General features: G+C 54.1%; 1 protein-coding gene across 1 annotated transcript in view; it reads left to right on the top strand.

Annotated features, from left to right (window-relative positions):
* Window positions 1-12,677: 12,677 nt before the first annotated feature.
* LIMD1 (LIM domain containing 1) overlaps window positions 12,678-25,144 on the top strand; it is a 45,931-nt gene continuing 33,464 nt past the window's right edge. The window contains exon 1 of the mRNA XM_080673750.1: window positions 12,678-14,152. Within this exon, the coding sequence (XP_080529876.1) occupies window positions 12,778-14,152 (1,375 nt within the window). The 5' untranslated portion in view covers window positions 12,678-12,777. The remainder of the gene's footprint in view (window positions 14,153-25,144) is intronic.

Below are 25,144 nucleotides of genomic sequence, written 5' to 3'. Positions count from 1 at the left end.
TCACCAGAGATAACTTTATATGACCTATGGGTCGGGCAGGAAAAACTCCTAATCAGGGAACATCTGCTCCCTAATGTTCCTGCAATGACCTCCTGCCCCTGAAGGCCCTGGGGTTTACCTCATCGCTGGCTCAGAGTGTCCGGTAGGCGTCCCCGTTCTGTCTTGGAACCCCTGTGCACGTGTGTCTCTCTCATGCATGCAGGCTCCCATACATGTGTATGTAATTACATTTGGTCATTTTCTCTTGTTGCTCTAAACTGTCTCGTGGAGATTTAATTATTAGAGCAGCCAAAGGAGCCTAGGAAGGTAGAGGAATGTGTTTCCTCCCCCAACATGCACCACTTCTGCCCACCTTCTCTGGCCGGATTCAGTCACTGCCCTCGGGGCTGGCAGACGTGGGCCCTGCTGGGCAGCCACTTCCCAGCCACGACTCGCAGGAGGCACGGGCAGCTAGTTGCCTCTGCCACTGGATCAGTCCTGATTTCCAAACGCTTGATTGTCAGTGTGTGTCTTACTTATCTTCTAAATGTTGCAGTTGCCTGCTAACACCTGGGTTTACAGACATCTCCCCAGTGACAACTGTCTACCTTCTAAATCTGTGAGAGCTGCTGGTTGTGGCTGCAGCATAGCTGGCAGTTGCAGACTCATGCATCCTTACCCTGTAGGTGTGGAGTTAAGGTGTCGCCCTGCCTTCTGTCCTAGACTCCAGCCTCATCCCATGAGATGTGTGAAATCACAGACCTTCTTTGTGTCCGTGTATAAATGACCGATTTTAACTCCAAACTGATAGATCGTCCCTTCCCCCAACTGGTGGGCGGAGTATTACCTATGACATAACCGGCGTCTGCTGCCGGGACATCCCTGAGACATTCAACCACCAATCAGCGTGTGCCGAGTGCCCTGGGCCCCACCCCTTCCTGTTCCTCCCCTCAAAAGGCGTGTTCACCGCTGCACGTGTTGCTGTCTCCTCAGTCTGCGAGGCAGTCCGACGGGGTGCTTCTTCTCCTCCTCCCCCTCCTCTAATCCTGGTTTTTCTACCCTCCTCCGTAATGAATCTTGCTCGTTAGCGAGGAATAAACCTCCTCTTTAACATGCCTTCGTCTCTGACTCCCATTTCCTGCACCTCGAACCTTACACAAATTTTTGTTTATTGGTCCCCAACTCTGCCCACTCTCCTTCCTCTGAGAGACTCACACTTCGGTTTTGGAGTGGGTTTGGAGTGTTGTTGCTTTTTTTGTTTGGAGGGTGTGGGGCATTTTGCAAGGTAGAGAAAGGCTTGCTTCCCAGATGCCCTCAGGCAACCTGGGAAATTCTTCAGATTCCTGCTTCCCGAGGGTCAGAGGGTCACGGCTGTTGACACATCCCTGAATGCTGCACTGTGATTTTGTCCTGGAGGCTTACACCTCACCCCCACTCCACCTCAACACGCATCCACACACACACCACCTACAACACATGTTCACATACACACACACACACAACATAGAACACAAACACACATCACACCACATGCACCACACACACATCCGGACACTACATACACAAAACACATAGCATACACATGCACCACATACACCACACCTACAACACATGTTCACATACACACACAGCATAGAACACAACCATACCACACTACACACACCACACACATGCACCACACATCCAGACAACACACACAAAAAACACATAGCACACACATGCACCACACACATACCACACAGTCAAAGGTCTGCTTTGGGGAGGGTACCTGGTCATTTAATTAATTAATTAATTAATTAATTAATTTATTAATTTATTTATTATTGATTTCAGAGAAGAAGGGAGAGGGAGAGAGAGAGAGATAGGAACATCAATGATGAGAGAGAATCATTGATCGGCTGCCTCCTGCACACCCCACACTGGGGATTGAGCCCACGACCTGGGCATGTGCCCTGACCAGGAATCGAAGGGTAACCTCCTGGTTCATAGGTTGATGCTCAATCACTGAGCCATGCCAGCCGGACTGGTCATTTATTTTTGTCTGATAGAATAAGCCTCACAGCCATGTAAGTGGGGAGTTGTGGGGAGGCAAATTAGTCTTGAGAATTAATCTAAGTAACAGCTGTTTTCAGGGAAGTGCCTAAGACTGGGTTCAAGGTGGACAGAATGACACTTTCCGGGCCAGAACTAAAAACCACTGGATGGTGGAATAATAGCAGAGCCTGGCAAACTGTGGCCCAAACATCTGGTTCACCACCTGTGTTTGTAAATAAAGTTTTATTGGCACACTGTCATGCTAAATTACTTATGAATTGTCTGTGGCTGTTTTGCATAGTTGAGTAGTTGTGATAGAGACTCTATCTTATTTATCTTCTAAATGTCGCAGTTGTCTGCAAACACCTGGGTTTACAGACATCTCCTTAGTGACAACTGTATGAGTGAGAGCTGCTGGTTGTGGCTACACCATAGCCGGCCGTTACGGACTTGTACAGCCCTACCCCGCCCACGGCCACCCTGCCTCCTGTCCTAGACTCCAGCCTCACCCCATGAGATGTGTGAAATCACAGACCTACTTTGTGTCAGTGTATAAATGACCGATTTTAACTCCAAACATCTGTTTATTGGTCCCCAACTCTCTCCACTCTCCTTCCCCTGTGAGACTGGCCCTGAACAGAGAAAGTTTATTGTCTCTTGGGATGAAGGAGGGGACATTGGACTTGGGGGCTCCAAAAATTTGAAACTTTGGCATCTCCAAGCCTCAGTTTCTTTATCAGCAAAATGGAGTGGTAATGCCCATTCTACCCAGTTGTCGTGAGTATTGAATAGATATGTTTATTATACCTCTTGTATTATTTTTAGTGGTTATTAGATATTATAACATGCAACCTTAACTGAAAACAGTCTTCCTTGAGTTAATGTTGTGCCACTTCACAGACGAGATTCAAATAGAACTGAACTTACAACAAGATCCCCTCCTGGCCCAGCTGGCGTGGCTCAGTGGTTGAGCATTGACCTATGAACCAGAAGGTCTTGGTTCGATTCCCAGTCAGGGCACATGCCCGGGCTGTGGGCTTCATCCCCAGTGTGAGGCATGTAGGAGGCAGCTGATCAATGATATTCTCTCATCATTGATGTTTCTATCTCTCTCTCCCTCTCCCTTTATCTCTGAAATCAATACACACACACACACACACACACACACACTGAGTGGCCAGATTATTATGATCTCTGAATGCATAATAAGCTGGCCACTCAGTGTGTGTGTGTGTATATATATATATATATATATATATATATATATATATGAGGCCCGGTGCATGAATTCATGCATGGGTGGGGTCCAGCCAGGGGGAGGAAACATGGGCAGTTGGCTGGCCTGCCTGCTGGTCGAACTCCTGGTCGAGGGGACAATTTGCATATTAGCCTTTTATTATATAGGATATACACTGAGTGGCCAGATTATTATGCATTCAGAGGTCATAATAATCTGGCCACTCAGAAGGAACTTCCATCGCTAGAAGGAACTCTCCTGCTGAGCCCAGCCCTGAGCCCCGAAAACGACTGATCTGTTCGTCATCTCTATAAATGTGTCATTTCAAGAATGTTATATACATGGAATCATATGGTATGTAACCTTTGGGACTGGCTTTTCCTACTCAGCACAATTCCCTTGAAAGTCATCCAAGCTGTTGCATTTATCAATAGATCATTCCTGATTATTAATGCGGTGTATCCAGGGTACGCACATGCTGTCGTTTGTATAACCATCCACCCTTTAAAGCACAGCTCGGTGGTTTCCAGTTTGGGGCTATTATCAATGAAGCTGCTGTGAACATTTGTGTGTGGGTTTTGTGTAAACGTAAGTTTTTATTTCTCTGGGATAAATGCCAACAGTGTGAATCCTGGGTCATGTGATAACTGTATGTTTACTGGCATGCTTTTGAGTTCACCAATTCTTTCTTCTCCTGTGTCCAGTCTACTGTTGAACTTACGCAATGAATTCTTCAATTCAGATATTCTATACTTCGATTTAAGTTTTTCCATTGTTTTTTTTTTTTAAGTTTTTATTTTTTGGTTGAATTACTCCATATTTTACTAGATTTGTCTATCCTTTTCTATAAATTCTTTTTTTAAATATTTTTTATTGATTTCAGAGAGGAAGGGAGAGGGAGAAGAGAGAGACAGAAACATCAATAATGAGAGAGAATCATTGATGGGCTGCCTCCTGCACGCCCCACACTGGGGATGGAGCCTGCAACCCGGGCATGTGCCCTGACCGGGAATCGAACCGTGACTTCCTGGTTCATAGGTCAATGCTCAACCACTGAGCCACGCCGGCCGGGCCTTTTCTATAAATTCTTTATCATATTTAAATAGTTATTTTTTAAATCTCTTGACTGCTGATCCCAACATGTGGGTTATCTGTGGGTTTGCTTCTATTTTTTGCCTCTTTTTCTCTGATCTCATGGCACCCAGAAGCCCTGGTTAAGGTCAACAACATCATGTTCTCCACCCCAAACAAGAAGAGAAACTGCTGACCGAGCCCTGGAGCCCTTTATGCTTTTCAGAGTAAGTCACGTGTCACCTCTCACTTGGGAATGTGGGAATTGCCAGCTCCTGGAGGCGCCCATAGTGGGGACACGTGGTCAGTGGGGGGACGTGGATTACAGGCTGGGCTCAGTGTGAGCCCCTGCGGCAGGCTCCACAGCGGCATGGGGATGCAGTGTGACCCTCTCGCGAGGGAACTTGTGTCTCTTCACAAGGGGACAGAATAACGATCCCAGTTATGGACAGGCATTGGCATAGATCAGCGATGGGGAAACTTTTTTCTGCCAAGGGCCATGTGAATATTTGTAACATTATTCGTGGGCCATACAAAGTTATCAACTTAAAAGTTAGCTCTAGCCAGTTTGCCTCTGTGGGTAGAGTGTCGGCCTGTGGACTGAAGGGTCCCAAGTTTGATTCCAGTCAAGGACATGTACCTCAGTTGCAGGCTCGACCCCCAGGCCTGGTCCCAGTGGGTCTGGGCAGGTGCGGGAGGCAACCGATCAACAACGTGTCTTTCTCACATCGATGTTTCTCTCTCTGTCTCTCCCCCTCCCTTCTACTCTCTCTTAAAAAAAAAAAAAAAATCAGTAGGAAAATATCCTTTAGTTAGGATTAACAACAACAATAAAAAATTAGCCTGCTATGTGTGGTCAAACACTTAATTAACTCACCCCTAATGCCTTGGCAGAGCCAGACCAAAGGATTTCATGGGCCTTATACGGCAGTGGGCCTGACGCCACAGCCCTGGCCCAGACTGTGAGTAAGACTGACCTTGGCCTCCAGGCCATAAACACTGGGGCTGTTTGTGGCACTCCGTCAGTTCCAGCTGTGTCCATTGAGTGCTCTGAGAAGCACACGCCGAGATGAGGCAGGTATGTAGGCGGTCTATTGGAGAAAGCGCCTCCGCAGAGAGGGGAGAGGCTGGGAAGGGTAGGTCAACCCTTGGGAAGGAGAGAAGGAAGGAAGGTCTTAGACTGTTGTCTAAAGCAGCGCCCTGATCAAGGTGCCTCTCAGGGAGCCCCCACATCACAGGACCGGCCTGCCTTAGTATCCCTGCCACGGTCAGCGTGGGCTGGGAGCGGCCATGGGAGGTGTGGCCTCAGCACACCTGGGTTTGAAGGGTGATATCCGGGCATCAGGCAGTTGTCCTCTGATCACAAGGCCCTCGGGGGTCCAGAGGGCCAGTGGTTTTTTCCCAGTCCTGTCTCCGCTCAGCCCCTGTGGTAGGAAGCCTGGGACCTGAGGGACCCCAGCCAGGTCAGTTCTCAGGTAGGTGGGGCTGCAGGAGGGAGGCAGGTGCCCCCACCCTGGCCTCCCTGCAAGGTCACCCAGGACGGCCAGCCCAAGGGGGTTTCAGTGGCACTTGAACGTCAAGGAGGGTTGGATGTCTTTAGAGGAAATCAAACCATGAAATCATTTGCAACACAAAAGGCCCATTTATTTTGACAAGAAAAAAAATAGTGGTTCCAACCAGCCTTCAGATGTGGCCGCAGCCTGTGGCCGCCTGCTGTGTCTACGGCCCATCCTCGGGGCAGAGCAAATCTTCTCCACCTTTTTATATATATATATAGGATGGAGATTATGGGTATTCCCTACTTCTCAGTGTTTCCCCTTTTGAGTTCCCAGCAGACTGGCTGAGCCAAACTGAGGCGCTTGGCACACAGCCGTGGCCTCGGGGCTGCGTTTTATCTCCTAAATGGCTGAGGCTTAAAGAAGGAAGAGCCGGTGTGAAGGCGTCAGCAGTGGTGAAATCAGGGACAAAAACACACGGGGACCTTTCCTTCCTGCCGCAGGGCTCCCATCCAGGTGGTGGCCACTCTCCCACGTGCGGGCATCGCGCACTCACACCCACGTCCTCAGTTGGGGTTCTCTAGCCCCTGCGGTGCCTCTATCACAGTTCACACCCCACCCATGTTGACTAATGGAAATGTCACAGGCACCTTTTTTCTGTTTGAGGTTGCTTTATAAATGCAGCACAGATGTCCCCCCTGACATCTTTATCACCCAAAGCAAACAGGTCCAGCCCCCATCCCAGGAGACGGGGGAAGTCACACCCTCTCCCCCCTGAAACTGCCCAGCCCATGACCTCCAGGCGGCAAAGCTCACTGACACGTCACATCCTCCTCTCACATACATCAAGCGTAGAGCCGGGCACAGCGGGCGCTGAGCACCGTGGGTGCTGTGACGTATGAGCGACCGTGGCTGTTCTTGTTCTTGTTGTGACTCATCAGTGGCCTGAACGCAGCCCGCAGTGGGATGGGAACCCGGGGAAAGCAAGGCGGACATCCTCGGTGTAGGTGAAGTGCAGACAGCCCGTCATCTCTGCAGCCTGGCGGAATTCTCGAGACTACGCGTGCCTCGTGGGTGTGCATGTATCGATAGTTCAACGGCTCGCACAGGTGTGAAAGCGTTTCTAAGTTGTCCGTTGCCAAGGTGTAATAGCCAAAGCGTGGACGCAGAGGCTGTGAGTGGGGGACTGGTTACACACTGCATGACTCACCCGAAGAGAAATGTTAGCTGAGGCTGCACATTTGAAATGGTATGCAAAGATTTCCAAGAGTAAGTGCAGAAAGCAAGGGGCAGTGCAGTCTTACGTTCTGTGTTAAAGCGTACACACACATACACACATACACACACACACATACACATACATACACTCCTGGTCAGGGCACATGCCTGGGTTGTGGGCTTGATCCCCAGTGTGGGGCATGCAGGAGGCAGCCAATCAATGATTCTCTCTCATCATTGAGGTTTCTATCTCCCCCTCTCCCTTCCTCTCTGAAATCAATTGAAACACACACACACACAGAATTCACATGCCTGTGCACTTTGGTGATACACTGGTGTTGTCTCTGACGGGGTCACTGGTTGCCTGGGGCTCAGAGGTGGGGAGACACATTCCTTTCTCCCTGTGCTTGTTTGCACCTTTGAATTTGAAGCCATATATATACACACGTCTCCCTTATTTAGAAAAAAAGAGTAAGCAGACAGCAGCTGATTCAGAAATCAGTACTCCAGTCCCTGTGTCCCCGGAGGGGCTGGGCGGGGCCCGCGGGCAGCCCCCCTCCCCCACCGTGGGCGTGTGGGGAGCCACGTGGGGCCTGTGGCTAGGCACATGCCTCCACCTGGGTCTTCCTGTGTGGCGGAGGCCGCTGCAGGGCGGAGGCTGGGGAGGAGGAGGCCCAGCTGCCTGGCACAGGCGGCTCACGCAGGGCAAGGTCACGGTCCTGGAGTCTGGGTCTGGCCGGTCCTGGAGTCTGGGTCTGGCCGGGGCAGCTTTCCAGAGCAGACAGTCAGGACACAAAGCCTCTCTATGAGCATCAGGAAAGGCTCTTCAGAGGAGCTGCTTGTCACCATTCACGGGGCAATTCACAGTGGAACTCGGGGCAGAGCAGCCCAAGGCTCAGGAGGCAGATGTGGAGGGGCCACGGTCCCTGGCCCGCTCTTGGCATCAGTGGGGTGGAAAGAGCCCAGAGGAACCTGGGTTCTTAATTCTTCATCCATCTGCTCGGCTGAAGCATAAAGATCCTTTTCAGAGCTCTCCCTGCACCGGCTCTCCAGCCTCAGGACACACGCAGCATTGTGTGCAGGGACATTCCCCATAGCCAGCAAAAGGGACAGAAGGGCCCTTTCAGTTAACTGCAAAATAAGCAGGGCTCTGTCCAAAGTCAGGGCCTCTGCCTCGTGGGCTCCTGGTAATTCATAGGCTGTCTGAGCACAGTTTCATGCCTACGGTCTATTGCATTAGGGGTTTTTCAAATGCCCTTTAGTCAACAATTCTTTATGCACACCTATATGAAAAACATACTATGTCTGCGTGCAAATAGCTATTCTTCAGATATCCTTTATACATTCAAATATACAGCCCTGACCGGTTTGGCTCAGTGGATAGAGCGTCGGCCTGTGGACTGAAAGGTCTCAGGTTCGATTCCAGTTAAGGGCATGTACCTTGGTTGCGGGCACGTCCCCAGTGGGGAGTGTGCAGGAGGCAGCTGATCAACGTTTCTCTCTCATTGATGTTTCTAACTCTCTATCCCTCTCCCTTCCTCTCTGTAAAAAAATCAATAAAATATATATTTAAAAAAACAAAACAAATATACATGTATACATATTTATATGTAGTCATACTCTTGACTAGCAATATAGAAGATCTGTGATGTAGATCAAATATTTTGTACAAGGTAACAAGATCTGCAGGTTGGCAGTGACATACAAAGCTATGATTAGAGTAGTGACATAGCTTTATTTCCTTTCTTTGTTTCTCCGAATCTGAGTCATCCTTCAGTCCAGTTAATTCTTTTCACTTACAGATGGTAACACTTGTACTCCCTTTTCTGCTGTGACTCATTCATTCATTTACCAAGCATTCTGAGGGGCCTGCCATGTGCCAGGTGCTGTTCTAGGTTCCTGGGGTACAGCAATGAACAGTGTGGTCAGCGATCCATGGCCAGCGGTTTGCATTCTAGTGAGGAGACAGATGTTCACTGTGGTATCGGATGAGGACAGGGATGGAGAGAGGGGACTTTCCGAAGAGGTGACCACTGAGTGCAGATCTGAGGGTTATAAGCCAGGGAGTCCCATGGGTATCAAGGTTGTAGGCAGGAGACATGGCAACTTTCTTGCTCACTCTAGTTACATTGCATTCACTTGGCAAAAGCCAGCCCTGGTTAGACCCAACTTGCCACCCACCACACACCCACATCTACAGAAAACCATGCCACCGTGCTGGCTGGTCTCATTGAAATTTATGCCCAAAATCTCGGCGGAGGGTGGGAGCATGTGGGAGCCTTTATGCTTTCCAGGCTGTGGGCTCTTACTCCCCAGATGACCAATCCCCACCAGCGACTCTCCTGGCTTCACTCTCACTGACGCCTTCCCATTTTCCCCAGCACTCCAAAGAGCTACCGACCGCTCCAAGATTCTAACACCTATGAACTTACCTACTTCCTTCTTGCCCAAATCCTTCCTCCTGCACGCCAGGCAGGCCGAGATGGGTCTGGAGGCAGGAGGAAACCGAAGAGTTGGCAGCTGCCCAACTAGGATGAAAAGAGAAGGCTGATTTGCAGGAGGCCCTGGCTGGAGCGGGTGGCTGCTGCACAGGCTTACCAGCCGTCAGCACTGGATGCACGGGAAGCTGGCCCTGGGCTTGCAGACTTTGTGTCCCCAGTGCTTTGTCAGCTACACCCCCAAAACTTGGGGTTCAGGCCAAGTGGGCCACTCGGATAGATGTCCTCACGCCTGAGAGCACCAAGGGGCCCTGCCGCCGTGCTCTGAGGAAGCATGGCCCTCGGACTCTACACCGGTGGTTCCCACGTGTGGCTCCTGAGCCAGCAGCATTGGCATCACCGGGCAACTTGTTAGAGCGGCACATTCCTGGGCCCCACCTAGAGCAGCTGAATGGGAAACTCTGGGGGTGGGTCCCAGCAGCCAGTGTTCTCACGTGCTCCCCGAGGAATTCTAATGCATTTGGGAGCCGCGGACCTGGATACTGACACTGCTGGTTCCAGGACCCACTTTGAGAACCACTGCTCTAGAAATGTCGTAAGCAAATTACTCAGTTTATGAGTCATCGTGTTGTTCATTAACAAGTATTACTGAATCCCTAAGGCTGTAATAATGTTTAATAATGATTACCTCTGAGTAAGGGGATTGCGGGCAACTTTTTATAAAGTTTATGTATCTCTATTGTTCAAAGTCATTATCATAAACATGTACTACTTTTGTAGATAAAAAAATTAAAAGAATTTAAAATAAAAATATCTTATTCTAGTATACTTCTTTACAGCTGTGCTTCTCAGACTTAATTGTACAAATAAACCACTCAGCCTCCAGGAAGAGGTGACTGCGCAGGGATGGGGAGGGTGAGCACTGAGAAGTTCAAGGTGAGGCCCTGCACACCAGGAAGCTCCCTCAGCCAGAGCACGGGGTGGAAAGGCCCCCACGCCAGTTCCAGGGAGCCGTGCAGGAAGGCAGTACAGGGTGTCAGTTTCAATCTAGGTCCAGGGTCAGCATGGAGGGTGTGGACAAAAAAGGATTCTATGGAAAGTAATCTCCAAGGGTGATCTGATCATAAATTCTCAGCCAGGCACGTCATGGGGGGCAGTCATGCACCGGGCATATAACCTCTTTAGTAAAAGCCTTCTCTTTGCCTTAAGCTAGCCCCGTCCCTTATCTCTGTGTACCTTTGAAATGCCCCCCTTTTCAGACCCCTCCTACAGCGAGATCAACCTCAAGAGAGCACGTGATATTTGTTTGTTTTTAAAATATTTTTATTGATTTCAGAGAAGAAGGGAGAGGGAGAGAAAGAAAGAAACATCAATGATGAAAGAGAAGCATGGATCGGCTGCCTCCTGCATGCCCCACACTGGAGAACAAGTCCGCAACCCGGGCATGTGCCCTGACTGGGAATGGAACCGTGACCTCTGGGTTCATAGCTGGACATTGGACCACGGAGCCACGCCAGCCTGGCAAGACAGCACACGATCTTAACTGTCCTGTAACACATTCCCGCCCTGCTTCCTCCCACCTTCAGGTCATCTTCCTTAGTTTCCTTCCAAATTCCAAATGCATAAAAGCAGCTGCAAACTGTCATTTTCTTGGAAGTATGTATCTCAGTCTGTTAAAATCCTGCCTCCGGGCGTATCCTCTATTTGACTCTAATCAATTTTTATAAACATTCTTCTCCACAGGTTTGAATGGTCTTAGTTGACAAGGGTTTAAGCAGGGAAGTGACTGGCCTGGCATTTGCCTTAAGATCACTCTGAGCTGCTGTGCAGAAAATGAAACCTCTCACCTGGGAGGTGGTGCAGGGGCGCTCAGGAGTCAGCCCTCCCCGCCCAGTGGATCTACTTGGGGGTCAGGAATACCCATAGGAATAAGGAGCCACCAGGGCCCGCGTTTTTATTGCTGCTCTGAGGACCTCATACCCGCGCTCCAGGAACATGACTTTTTCCTTTTCAGAGGACTTGGCTCCATCAGGCTTTGCTAGCTACGTCTGCTTCTTGGACACGTCCCCTGCTGCGCCTTAGTCTCCCCACCTGTCCAAGAGGACGTCGGGCCAGCCCACGGGTGACACACCGGGCCTCTGCTCCTGCACTTCGGACAAATGGGGCGCCCGGTCAGAGGAAGCGTCCAGGCGCACACGCGGGGTGGGCCTCCTGCACGGGAAACTGAGGCATGGCGGGGAGAGGAGCGTGCGGCGCCTTGAGACTCCTGCACACTGTAAACGGCCGCCTGGGGGCCACGCAGGCTGCCCAGGCGCGGAGGCCCGCCCCGAGCTGCCGGAGCGGGGGGGGGGGGGAGTTGGGGGGGAAGGCGCGGAGCGGTCCAGACTCGCAGGGGGCGGCGGATGCAGCAGGAAAACTCCGCGCTGGAGCGCGGACCGAAGTGCGAAACACACTTCGCGGCTCCGCAGCCCGGGAAGGACGGGCGAGGGCGGGCGCGGGGCCACGTTGCGGGCTGTAGACCTGCCCCGGGCGCCCGCCCTCCGCCGCCGGCCCCGCCCTCTGCCGCGCCCCCGCCCCGTGGCCACCTCCCCCGCCCCCGCCTCCTGCAGGCCCGGGACGTGCCGGGCTGGCGACTGAGCGAGGGGACGGCGTCCGGCGCACTCACTTCCGCGTCCCGCCGCCCTCGGCCCGCGCGCGTCCAGCCGCCTCCGCCGCGATCGATCGGACAATAGGCCGCCCGCCCCGGCCGCGGAGAACTTCCCGCCGCCCGGCCGGCGGTGCGCGGGGCCGCTCCTGCTCGGCGCGGGCGGGATCCCAGCCCCGCGGCCGCCCGGGAAGCCGCGGGGACCAAGCGCCCAGGACTTACCTGCGCCTCCGGCCCCGCGTCTGGCGGCCTCTACACTCTGGCTGAACCCGCTGCACCCCGGACCCTTCCGCGGCTGCTGCCTTGTGCGTTTCCGAGTTTGGTTAAAGAGGATGTGACTTTTTTTTTCTCTCCTATTCTTTCTCCTTTTATGATTTGAGAAAGAGAAAACGCAGAGTAAGCTGGGACAGGGAAGCGCCACCATCTGATCCCACGTGGACACTTCCGAGGGGAAAAGAAGTTGCAGGAGAACTTGGTGCATCTGGCCTTGAGGCCTCGACTTGGGCTGGACTCTAAGGCCTGGGGTCATGACTCTCACTTTGGGCAGGTGGAGGGTTTTACTTGTTCTGGGCTGGACTTGAGCCCCCTGTTCTTGGCCGCCCCCTCAAACACACACACATTACCCGGCGCCTGGCCTAGGCCTCCACACCCGTCAGCAATATGGACAAGTACCAGGACTTAGGCCTGGAGGCCAGTAAATTCATTGAGGACCTGAACATGTACGAGGCTTCCAAGGATGGACTCTTCCGAGTGGACAAGGGTGCAGGCAACAACCCGGAGTTTGAGGAGACACGCCGGGTGTTTGCCACCAAGATGGCCAAGATCCACCTTCAGCAGCAGCAGCAGCTCCTGCAGGAGGAGACCCTGCCCCGGGCTGGCCGAGGGCCTGTCAACGGTGGGGGCCGCCCAGGCCCGCAGGCCCATCGGGAAGCTGGTGTGGGCAGTAGGCTGACCATGGACGGCGCTGCCAAGCCCCCTCTGGCTGCCTCGACAGTAGCTCCTGGGACAGCCACCACCGTCGCTGCTGGGCAGCCCTTGTACCCAGCCCAGGAGCAGAAGGCCAGGCCGTATGTCCACACAAGGCCTGGCAGCCAGGACTGTGGTTCCAAGGAGAGCCTGGCCAGTTCTGAGATGTCTGCCGCCCACGGGCTGAGCCCCTGCGAGGACCCTTCCTGCCTCACCCATGGAGACTATTATGACAACCTCTCCTTGGCAAGCCCGAAGTGGGGTGAAGAACCAGGAGCGTCTCCCGGCATCAGGCTGGGTGTAGGGACTGGGTGGCCTGGCGCCCCAGGCGGTGACCCATCACCACCCACACCCTCCAGGGACCCTTACCTGTACCAGCCGCAGCTCTCCCCAAGCTCCAGCCGGTCATTTGAGAGCGGCCAGGACGGTGGTAGTAATGGCCGCAGCAGTGAGAAGCCAGCGGGTCTTTGGACCACTGCCTCCTCCCAGTGGGCGCGCCCTGGCCTTGCCTCCCCGGGCCTGGAGAACGGGGCCCTCCTGGGGCCCACTCAGCCCAGAACCCCTTTTTCAGGGAGCTGCCCCAGTCAAGGAGCTCTTCCAAGAACAAACTCGGGGGCACGGAGTGAGGTTTCAGTCATGCCCAAACCAAATGCGCACCCTCAGTCCTGGTTCCAGGATGGGCCCAAATCCTACCTTTCTAGTTCTGGGCCATCATCTTTGCCAGCCAGCATGGACAGTTTGCAGCTGGATGCCGCCCCTGGGCTGGGTCCCAAGCCTGGCTGCACAGACCCTGGCACTGGTCCCAAGCTCAGCCCCATCAGCCGTGTCCATCCAGTGATGTCCACCCCACTTGAGTTATCTTGTAAAGAAGGTCCCCCTGGCTGGTCTTCGGAGGGTGGCCTGGGGTCTGTGCTCCCAGAGAGCCCCTGCCCCCACAGAGTGAGGCTGCCCTGCCAGACCCTCACCCCGGGCCCCGAGCTTGGGCCCTCGACTGCCGAACTGAAATTAGAAGCCCTCACCCAGCGTCTGGAGCGGGAGATGGATGCTCATCCGAAGGCCGATTACTTTGGTGAGTGAGAGGCTGGTGGAGTCGCCCACATTGGGTGTTGGGGTTGCCACCAGGGATGCTGTAGCTCTCCTTGAGTGGCCTGTCTTTTTTTTTTTTTTTTTTTTTTGCTTCCTCTTTCAGCTACTTCTTCTGATTCAGAAACTTGAAAGCATCCCCCTGGCAGAAAGCGGATTTTGCAGCTGGGAGTTACCCACGTGCGAAGGGCGAAGCCGGGTGGGATCGCTTGTGACTGCTTTCAAAAAAGGGAAATGCTGTGACTTCAGTTTTCAAGGGTTTCGGGTGTGCCCTCGGGCCTCACACTGACTGGCTCATTCAGACTTGAATGGGAGCGGCTTTCTTAGGTCCCCGTGCCCCTGAGCGGTGCCTCAGTCGTTGGCTGGGCCAGGCAGGTCTGGCTATTTGAGGACCAGTGGTCAGGCAGGGGCTCTGTAAGGCCGTGCGTGCGTGCGTGCGTGTCTGTCTGTCTGACTGGCTGGCTGGCTGCAGGTACTGTGTGTAGTCGAGGCAGGTGTCACACTAACATGAAAGTATTTGTTCTAGAGCAGTGGTTCTCTCTCTAGCCCTTCCCCTGAGGATGGGTTAGAAATGTAAATTATAGGGCGCCACCCCAGACCTACTACATCAGAAATTGGGGTGAGACCCGCCATCAGCATGTTCACAAGCCAGCTGAGTGAGCCTGACATTCGAAGAAATTTGAGACCTGTGGACGAGCTGCCTGCTGACTCAGCCCCCCACTCCCACCCGGGTTCCCGACAGCCCGCAGATTGCTGACAATAGGGTGGAAGATGCTCCTTTCTGGTTTTGCTCAAACTTGCAGACTTTGCTTTATGCTCTTTTGAAACCCACACGCTCTGGGAGACTGCTGGCTTCGGCTCTCTCTCCGCCCAGGGCTTGGAGGCCGAGGGAAGCTGCGGAGTAAGGCTGTGGCGGCTCAGAGGGGACCTAATTGAAAGAGCCTATTTTTAGAAGAGTTTGAGGGTTGTTTTTGTTTTTTTGTTTTTCATTTTTGAACTCTGGATTCTGGGGGTCACAGTTTCTCCCTCTGAGGCCTGAGAGCCCTGGGAAGCCGAGTCCCACTGGGGAGACCGTCTGCGGAGTGGACAGCAGGGGCAGGGAGGCCCTGGGGGTGGAGGGGGAGGCTGGCTGCTCCCCACCTCCCTGTTCTCCGTGAATGGACGATTCTGTCCCAAGGTGGGTATTGGGCCCCAGGCTCCCATGGTGACACTATGTTCCTTTTTTTTATTTTTTATTTTATTGATTTCAGAGAGGGAGGGAGAGGGAGAGAGAGAGAGAAACATCCATGATGAGAGAGAATCATTGATCGGCTGCCTCCTGCACGCCCCACACTGGAGATCAAGCCCACCTGGGCATGTGCCCTGACTGGGAATCGAACCGTGACCTCCTGGTTCATAGGTCGATGCTCAACCACTGAGCCACGCTGGCCGGGCTGGCACTGTGTTCTTGCTCCTGAGAGCCTCGCGGTGACCACGTCACACCGCGCACTGGGTGACTTTTGGTGGTTTATGTGTTCGAGCACGTAGCATCATTTCACTGAGAACTGTCTCTTCTCCGCGGACGGCTCCCTTTGGGGACTAGTGCTGAGCTGGAAATATTGTGGGTTTTTCAATTTAGACTTTTGCTTGATTCTTTTGTTTCAAGCTGCTTAAACAACAAGACAACAGTTTTCTTTTTTCAGGGAGGCAGGATTACACCGGGGATCCGAGCGGACATATTAGTGAACACCATTCGTTCATTCAACGCATACTTACTGAGCTTCTCCCCTGGGGGACAGACAGGAACTGCCTCCCCAACAGGACGGTGCAGTAGAGGAGACAGGACGGGAACAAAATAAAAAAGCCGGTTCTGGGAGAGGCGGTAGAGGAGCCGCAGGGCAGGGAGGGCTCCAGTTTTCAATCTGGTGGTCAGAGAAGGTCCCATCCAGATGGAGGCTATTTGAGCAGAGACGTGAGGGAGGCAAGGGAGTGGACCACTCATCTGCCCAGGGAGAGGGTGTGCTCGGAGGGCAGACAGCAGGAGCAGAGGCCCTGGGGCCTGGGCTGGGCCAGGCACTGCGCTAGACACTTGACGTGGACTCTTTAATTTACTCGTCACAGCAACCCTTGGATGCAGACTCTGTGGCTATGCCCACTGCACTGAGGAGGAGACGGAAGCTCAGCGAGGCTCCATTACATCCCCGAGGTCTCCTAGGTGGTGCCGGGTGTGGTGGGTTGGGAGCCCCCCACTCAGCCGCCAGGGCCATACCTCTCACAGCATTGCCAAGCTGCCCCCCAAGGTCACCTGTGAAAACCCCACCCATTCATTCATTTTTATGGCTTTTTCAAAATTGGGGTGAACATGACATAACAAAATCATTTTAAAGTGAACACGTCGGTGGCCTTTAGTGCATTCATAACGTTGTGCAACCGCCACCTCTCCCTAGTTCCCCAACATTTCATCACCCCAAAGGAAGCCCTGCCCCCGTAAAGCTGCTGCTTCCCCTCTGCCCCTCTCTCCCAGCCCCCTCGAGCCACCACGCTGTTCTCTGTCTAGATTTACCTGTTCTGGATAGTTCATGTGAAGGGAATCGTTTGCATTATTCACATGTAGAAAGTTCAAAAGACATAAAGATGCATACGGTGAATTATTAATCTTCCTTCCTCCGCTGTTTCTGGTTGGGTGTCTTGAGTATTATGAAAATATGTATCTCGTGACGGTGGTGGCATGCTGTCACCTGCTTTTTGCCTTTGCCCCTGAGCAGTGTGTTGGCCGTTGTCCCGTATTGGCACGTGTGGAGTTGGCTCAGTCCGCGCCACGGGGATGTGCCCCGGGTCACGTAAGCAGCCCCCCTGGCGGGCCTTTAAAAGGGGCCATCTGCGAGGTGCACGCGGAGCTGTGGGATAAACTCCCGGGGGTGGGGCTGGGGGCTGGGGGCTGTGTGCCCTTCCGATACTGCCTGGTGGCTCTCTGTGGAGCCTGTGCTGGGGACCCGGCTGCCCAGCACGGAGGAGAGGGCCTGCCCGTGTCCGGTGGCAGCTTCCATCGCGCTGTGTGACTGGCCGTGTGGCATAGGCCGTCTGTCCTCTGAGCATCCGGCAGTCGGCTCTGGGCCCAGCCCCCCCCACCCCGTGGGGCCTTGAGCGAATCCTGCTCTCCTCCAGGCCTCCCCCATCTGTGGGACAAGGAGGCTGGAGCAGCCGAGGGGCCCGCCACACAGACACCCTCCCTTCCCCAGATCTGGTGTCTGGAAAGACTCGGTCTGCCCGCACACTGCAGTTGTTAAAGAATGATGAGCTTGTACTTCACACAGAACAGTGGTCGGCAAACTCATTAGTCAACAGAGCCAAATAGCAACAGTACAACGATTGACATTTCTTTGGAGAGCCACATTTTTTAAACTTCTTCTAACGCCACTTCTTCAAAATAGACTCGCCTAGGCTGTGGTATTTTGTGGAAGAGCCACACTCAAGGGGTCAAAGAGCCACATGTGGCTCACGAGCCACAGTTTGCTGACCACTGACATAGAAGAATATCTACAGACACGGCTCTGGCCAGAGAGTCAGGGTAAGGCGACTGTTGCGATCAGTCGATGTCGATGTTGTTGTTCTAGCCAGAAGCAGAGCAAAGTCGGGGGGAGGGGATGGTTACGGAGGCCCTTCCTGGGGCACACGCAGGTGTCCTGTGGGTACTTGACATTGTGGATGGACTCGGGAATCCCTGTCCCCACCTTTGAGAACACTGAGTCTAAGGACACCTCGGTTTCCAGTTATGGTTCAGTGGTCACCGCGGACTCTTCTAGCACTTTTGTGGCCGTCCTTGTGGATTGATGACAACCTGGTCCGAGGGGACGTTTCTTCGCCCCCTTGTCCTTCTCCAGGAGTCCTTTGTGGTGTCTTGGGTCCTTCTGTCCACGAGGAAAGAGTTCAGGACAGACTGGATGCTGCGAGGAGAACGTCCTCGGGTTTCCCGCCTTCCCAGCCTCGCTCTGGGGGGAAGCCGCCCGGTGCCATGTGGCTTCTGTTTAAGCACCACTGTTTACAGTGCAGAGGAAGTGAGGAGACGGGGTGCTTTTGTGCAGTCTTTCCCACCTTTTCCTCCGCACGTTCGTCTTCCCTGCACGGGGCCTCTCCTCCTTTCTAAGGAGAAAGGACGCTAAGCTGCCTGTCACAGGCTGCGTCTCCTGGAAGCTGCCTCTGAGGCAGAGGCTGGCGTGCAGGGGGCTTCCTGGGACCCTACCTGCGGAGGGAGGGGGAGGCACGGGTGGACAGAGAGCTCCAGCCGCCACGCGGACCTGCAGCCTGGGTGACCCCAGTTACCCCCAAATGCCAGGCAGGTCAGTACACCTGAACCTGTGCTGAAGTGGAGGCGGCACAAGCTTATCGGCCCTCAGGCTCCGTCTGAGCAGCTGGCGTGACCAGGGGCCATCGCCTTGGAATGCGCCCGAATTCCTTCTGGAGACATCGGGCCATCGCTGGGATCCAGGTGTGCGTTGCCATGGGGGTAAATTCCTGATCCTCTGGGTGACGTTTGTAAGTGGCACCCAGGACTCCAGCCCTGCCTGTCTAGCCCTGCAGTGCACGCCTGGGCTATGGGAACACCCAGCCCTTTAGAAATTGGAGCCTGTGTGCATTTTTTAAGTAGATCTGGCAACCTTCCCCTCAAAATCAGGAGGTTATATGTCTTTTAACTTCCTATTGGGGTATAATAGACACATATTGTAGATGCTCACCCAGTGGACACACCCATGTTACATGCACCCAGATCAAGACCAGCACCCAGGAAGCCCCCGTACCTGCGCCCCTTACAATTGTCATCACTCTTGAAAGAGAACCACCGCCGTGACTTCCGAAGGTTTTAAGCAAGCGTGTGATTTGAAGTAACTTCTAAAACCTTAAGCGAATTTAAAAACGTTTCATGGCAGGTTTGGGGATGAATGGGCAGCACGTGGGGGTCAGCGTGCAGATGGGCTGTGGATAGCAAGGAACCTGGGACGCCAGCGTGGCCAGCTCCATCGCCGCCCACTGCGCTGTCCAGCTCACTCTGTCCTGAGGCGGCCCCTGTGTGGTCAGTGGTCAGGGCTCGGACACCCCTCGTCCCCTGTGTTCTCCCAAGGAACGGGCTTCCCATCCTCCTTTCGCCCCATCGCTTTCTGCCATCTCTGTCCGTGGGACCGCTCTTCAGAGGTTTCAGGGCGAGGTTGGTCACCGCCCGCATCTCCTTCAGGAGGGTTCATCTGTTCGCCGACGCCACGTCCGCACGGTGCTTGGTCAGGGCCCCGCGCTCTAAGCACCAGTGCCGCTGGGAAGGGCGCGAGAGGGTCAGGCCCAGGCCGTTGCACTCGGCGGTGACCCCGTGGTTCTCCTGCCGTGGCTGTGTCCCAGCCCATTGCTCTCGGCTCCCATCACACCAGCTGACCCCTGACCTTGTGTTCCTTCCCACCATGGGGTTCTTGCCCTTGCCCTTCCCCAGGCAGCATCCTCCGGCCAGCACGGTGCTCCTGCCCCTGCGGTCCCCTGGCGGCTGCAGCACCGGCGGGTCCTGACATCGGTTTCCCACGGCGCCTCCCCGAGGTCCTCCCTCCTCGGGATGGTGTTCCTGCCGTGCTCCTTCGGGACCAGGAAAGAATCTTGTGTTTCCATCTGTTTCTCATGCTCTCCTTAGCAATCTGGAGCCGAAACCGACCTCAGACAAGGCCATCCTTGCCAGAGGTTTGTTTCTCAGTTGTATTTCTTCGCACGTGTTGACTTAGGGCTCCTGCACGGGAGACAGAACTGCGGAAGCAGGGCAGGCACTGGAGAGTGAGGGAGCCAGGTGTCCTGGGCCCCGCCGCACCCACAGCCCCGGTGTGGCATTGGGCAAGCTGCTTTCTCTGCGCTGGGCTGGCCGCTTCTGGCCTGAAGTCCAGTGGCTCTGGGTTGGGGTGCAGTTGAGGCCTAGTTTTCAGCTGACCTGGGGACCAGGAGACGGGCGGTAGCCTTGCCGGCCATGGCGGGAGCTGGGAGCTGCACAGATCCACCCCCCTTCCCGGCCTCTACAGAATCAAAAACCACTTTTTTATTTTACTTTTTTAGTTGCAGTTACACTTTCGATTGTAAGCGGGAATCACTTGCGCTGTAGATGGTCTGGGAATACATACAGTTACAGTTAAAACAAGAAGCATGAGTCGTCAGTGTGAGGATTTCCGCAGAAAGTTCCCGGTGCAGAGCAGCAGCCGGAACCTGGCGGGATGTGGGATGTGGGATCTGGCGGGATGCGGGATGCGGGCTGCGTCCTGGGCTGTGGGCTGCGGGCTGCGTCCTGGGCTGTGCTTCTTGGCCCTCTGGCCCGAGGAGAAGTGTTTTCTGAGCCAGAGGCAGTTTGCTCTGCGGAGTGCGTCTGATGAAAGTGAGATGAGAAAGGAACAAACACGGGGCCCCCTGTGTGGCCATGGTCGCCTCCCCAGCGGCCTTTTGAGACTCCCATTCTAGTTGAACTTGGGGTCCTCAGTGCAGGTAGCAGCTGCGAGCACCGGCCGTGGGGCTCCGTGACCTTGTTTTTGCTGGCGTGTCCCAGGCCCCCTCCGTGGACCCCTGTCATGTCCTCAGCGGTGCTGGGTCTCAGTCTGGGCCATCGGACACGGGCAGTGGCTTGGGGCCCGGCACTGTTGGGGCCCCACAAGGTGGGGGCTCAGTGGACGTCTGTTGAAGGGATGGAGGGGCTTCTGTTAGGGCGTGAAGGGGAGGGAGAAGGGGTTTTTAGCTGGGGTCCTGGCTCTGAGATCGTTTTGCTAAAATCTGTTGAACAGCTGCTCTGTGCCAGGCACTTTGCAAATCATCTCACTTGCATTAAGTTGTTTAATGCTCCCAACGGCCCTGTTTCATTACCCCCATTTTATAGATGGGCAAACTGAGGTAACCCGCCTAACGCATTTAGTAAGGAGCTGTGCTGAGTGTGGCTGCTGAGTCCGAGGTCTTGGCCACTGTGCTCGCTGCCCCTCAGTTCCTGGGAGCACAGCGGCTTCCTGACCAAGGGACGTCAGGGGGGTCTGCGGCCACAAGTGGGTCAGGGCTGAAGCCTCCCCCTTTTTCTGTGGAGCAACAAGGAAGGCATGGCGTGGAGGGGTGCCCGAGCTGGCTGGAGGAGCTGGGTTCCACGCTTGGAGCTGCAGGGTGGTGATGGAGCCCTGGAGGTCAGGGGCCCATACAGGTGCTACACTGTGGCCTTGACTGCCCACAGCCCCTCAGGTCCCTGACTTCTCATGCTCCTCTGAAGGGTGTGGGTGAGGGCGAGGGGGGCATGCCCTCGGGGTGCTTGTGTGACTCCCCCCAAGTGTTGTGGGCAAGGATGGGGGATGCCAGCCCATGCGATTCTTGGGGACAGTTCTGATGCTTTGGTCTAAGGGTCGGTATCAACCCCAGCTATGTGCAAAGACAATGAACCCAAACATGGGCTTGAACGATGCTGGGAGGCCATCTTGAAACCTTACCCTAAAACAAGGCGGGCCTCGAGGTCTCCGAGGCGCGTCACCGGCAGGGAGGCACTTGCCAGCAAATATTTATATCTGCTCCAGGTTTTGTATTTCATGTGTCCCCGCCCAGGGACGCCAGCTGGACACAGGTCTCAGGGTCAGCGTGGAAAGCTGGAGACTTTCTGCCCGAGTGTTCCAAAGGGAATGCTTTTAGGATCCGTGGCCAGGTTATTTTAAGTTTTGAGAGCCACAAGTTTAGACTTGGCCCTGTTCCTTCCTCTCCCTCTTGTTCTGTGACTCGTCCGTGGGTGTCCCCCGGGGAGGGCCAGGACTGCTTACTCCCCGGTTACTGGAAGTCTGTTGGGGAGCATATCAGAGGTCTCTATCTTTCTCCCAAAAAAACATGTATTTGTGGCATATAGAACGTTCTGGAAGCCTGCCATGATGCTGTCTGTCATTCAAAAGAAGGGGACTTGAGTTTAGCCTGGGTCTCCCTGAAGCTGATCCCGGGGGTGCAGAGACCCAGGTAATTTGAGGACCGAGTGGGCACGGCACCCCTTTGATAGTACAGGCCCTGAATCGGGGTGGACGCACATCACCGCAGGCTCTGGGCTGGACAGCGCGTGACGGTCATTTCAGCGTGACGAGACAGTAGCGGATGTGCCATTTGTCTCCCGAAGCTCCTTTGTTCTCTGGAGGCGCCTGTCAGCTGAGCTGACACTTACCTGTCAGTGGATGGAGCCCTGTTTGCTCACACGAGGGTGAGCGCTGGCTCAGGGGCCGGGTGAAGGTTTTGCGTCTGCTGACATGTCGCCGGCTCTGCCCCCCGCCCCCCACCTCAGTTCGCATTGCTCCCTGATGATGCCGTAGGTATGGATTTAGAAAGAGAAGGATTTCGGGCGGTCCAGCTGGCAGCGGCCGTGGCCAGGCTTCAGGGCGTTTGCTGACAGAGCTGTCTTCACCTTGGCCTTGCGGGCAGCAGGGGAGCAAGCTGCAGCTGTGCCAGCCGGGGCACCTTTCCTGCCCTCCCTTTCCTCCCCTTACGCGGTGTGGGTGTCCTGTGCTCGTTATGATTCTGTTCGCTTTGCCATGCTGCGGGACTGAGGGCTGTGGGTGACGGTGTTTGGGACCTGCTTCAGACACCGTGTGTGGTGTGTGTGGCCGTTGAACTTGGAAGAGTAGCTAGCAACAGAATGGAGAGAAGCCTGGGGTGGCGAGGGCGTGAAAAACCCGTGTGTAAACGGGCACGCCCTGGGCAGCAGGCGAGTGGCTGGCGATGGCAGGCGCTTTTTTTTTATTTGGCCCGCCAGGTCCCTCCCTAAGATCATCCTGTCCCAACCAGGGTGACTCAGAAGCGCCCTTCTCCCACCAATAAACGCTTGCTCATCGTTGGCCTGGCTGCGTGGTCGGCAAACTGCGTCTCGCGAGCCACACGCGGCTCTTTGGCCCCTTGAGTGTGGCTCTTCCACAAAATACCATGGCCTGGGCGAGTCTATTTTGAAGAAGTGGCGTTAGAAGAAGTTTAAGTTTAAAAAATGTGGCTCTCAAAAGGAATGTCAATCGTTGTACTGTTGATATTTGGCTCTGTTGACTAATGAGTTTGCCGACCACTGGCCTGGCTCATGGAATCAAAACTACATTCCTTTGGGGGGGGGGGGGAATTTAAGCTCTCTGATAAAGAAGCTCTTAAGAAATGAGGAAAATGAGGCAATAAAACCAAACACTGAATTAGTGATAAGATTCAAAATATAAGACACAAGGCCTGGTCTATAGAAGTGACTCAAAGTGTTTGTTGAATGAGTGAATCATGGTGTGTGTTTATAACATTACGCAATCAGAATAAAAATCGAAAGTGTTGGCTTAGCAGCAGTGGGCCGAGACACAGTGAATGCCACACGTAATATCTCCGTGAGGTGCTCAGCTCTGACGCCCTGGGCTGACCTCAGTCGGACCCTGATGCGTGTCACAGGTGAAGACGAGCTTACTGGGCGAGGACTGGGGTGACGTGACTGTGGTAGGTGGGCCAGTGGAAGCCCAACATGGAGGTGCTGAGCCTCAAAGTTCATACACGAGGGGAAGTCCCGATCCCTGTGCGCCTTGGGACCTGCCCGCATTTTGAGGAGAAGGGAATTGTAGTCGGCGGCATGTAATCTGCGTGCGCCTGGTGTTTCTGTCTGGCCTGGCCGGGCGGGTGCAGCTCTGCTGCTGGGGGTGTGGGCATGAACCCAGGGGGTCACTGACTCCTGCTGCGTCCCCCTGGCTCTCACCTGCCCCGCCCCTGCCCTTCCCCAGACCTTTCACCCACCTCTGCCCATCACCACATCCAGTTCCAAGCCCAATCACCTATGCCCGCAACAGCCTTTATGGAGCACCTACTGTATACAGGGACTGAGTTAAGATGAGTGGGGCTCCCTTTGCACACAGAGCCTTACTGCCTAGCTCCCCCTGCTGGAATGTGCATTCCATGACAGGGAGGCGTCTGTCCTGTTCATTGTTGTGTCTCCAAGGCCCCTCCCTCCCCTCCCGCCCTTCCACTCTCTCTAAAAAAATCAGTGGAAAAAATATCCTTGGGTGAAGGTTTTAAATAAAAAATAACAAAAGCTGCCCAGTCCAAACTGAGCTGTGCTCTCCGTGTGAAATAGACCCGGATTATGAAGACTTGGGATGGGGGGGAATGTAAACAGCTCGTCAATATTTTATATTGACTTTATGTTCAAATGAGAATTCTTTGGATATATTGGCCTAAGTAAATACATTTTAAAATTGGTTTCACCTGTTTTTACTTTTTTTAAGCGTGGCTACTTGAAAATGTAAAACCACAGATGGCCTGCAGTGTTTTTCTGTTGGATGGGGCCGTGCTGTGTGAAGCACTCGGAACTGGGTGTGGCACATGGGGACTGCTGACTGTACGCGCACATACAATGATTATTTTCTCCAAATAGCAAAGCATCTTTACCTTGTCCTATCTGAGAGCCAGCCCCAACTGATTCATTCAAATCCACAAATGTTTATTTCAAATATGTTTTTATTGATTTCAAAGAGAGGAAGGGAGAGAGAGAGAGAAACATCAAGGATGAGAGAGAATCATGGATCAGCTGCCTCCTGCACGCCCCCTACTGGGGATCGAGCCTGCAACCCGGGCATGTGCCCTGACTGGGAATCTGACTGTGATCTTCCTGGTTCATCGGTTGATGCTCAACCACTGAGCCATGATGGCGGCGGGCCAAATCCATTGTTATTTGTCCAGGGGAGACAGATTTCATGATTGCCACCCCCATCACTCCCCGCCCCCCCGCCCTGCCTTGAGCTCACTGAGGCTCACGTGAGCTCTGACGGAGGAAGAAGACACCCTGGGGCCCTGAGCTGGTGTCTGCCTGGGGCATGACCCAGCAGGTGGTCATGCAGCTGAGCCAATTTTCCAGAACCTTAAAAACACTCTGTGCAGCAAGTAGGGGCAGTGCATACAGAGACCGTGCCCACCCCCCCCGCCCCGCCCCCCTGCAGTTAGAGAAGTGAAAACTGCTGTTTCCTGTCAGGTGGGAGGGAGA

The sequence above is a fragment of the Plecotus auritus genome (genome assembly GCF_963455305.1).
Source record: "Plecotus auritus genome assembly, chromosome: 6".
In the NCBI taxonomy this organism is placed as follows: Eukaryota; Metazoa; Chordata; class Mammalia; order Chiroptera; family Vespertilionidae; genus Plecotus; species Plecotus auritus.
Note: the sequence above shows the minus strand (reverse complement) of the source record. Positions and strands in the feature narration are given on the sequence as shown.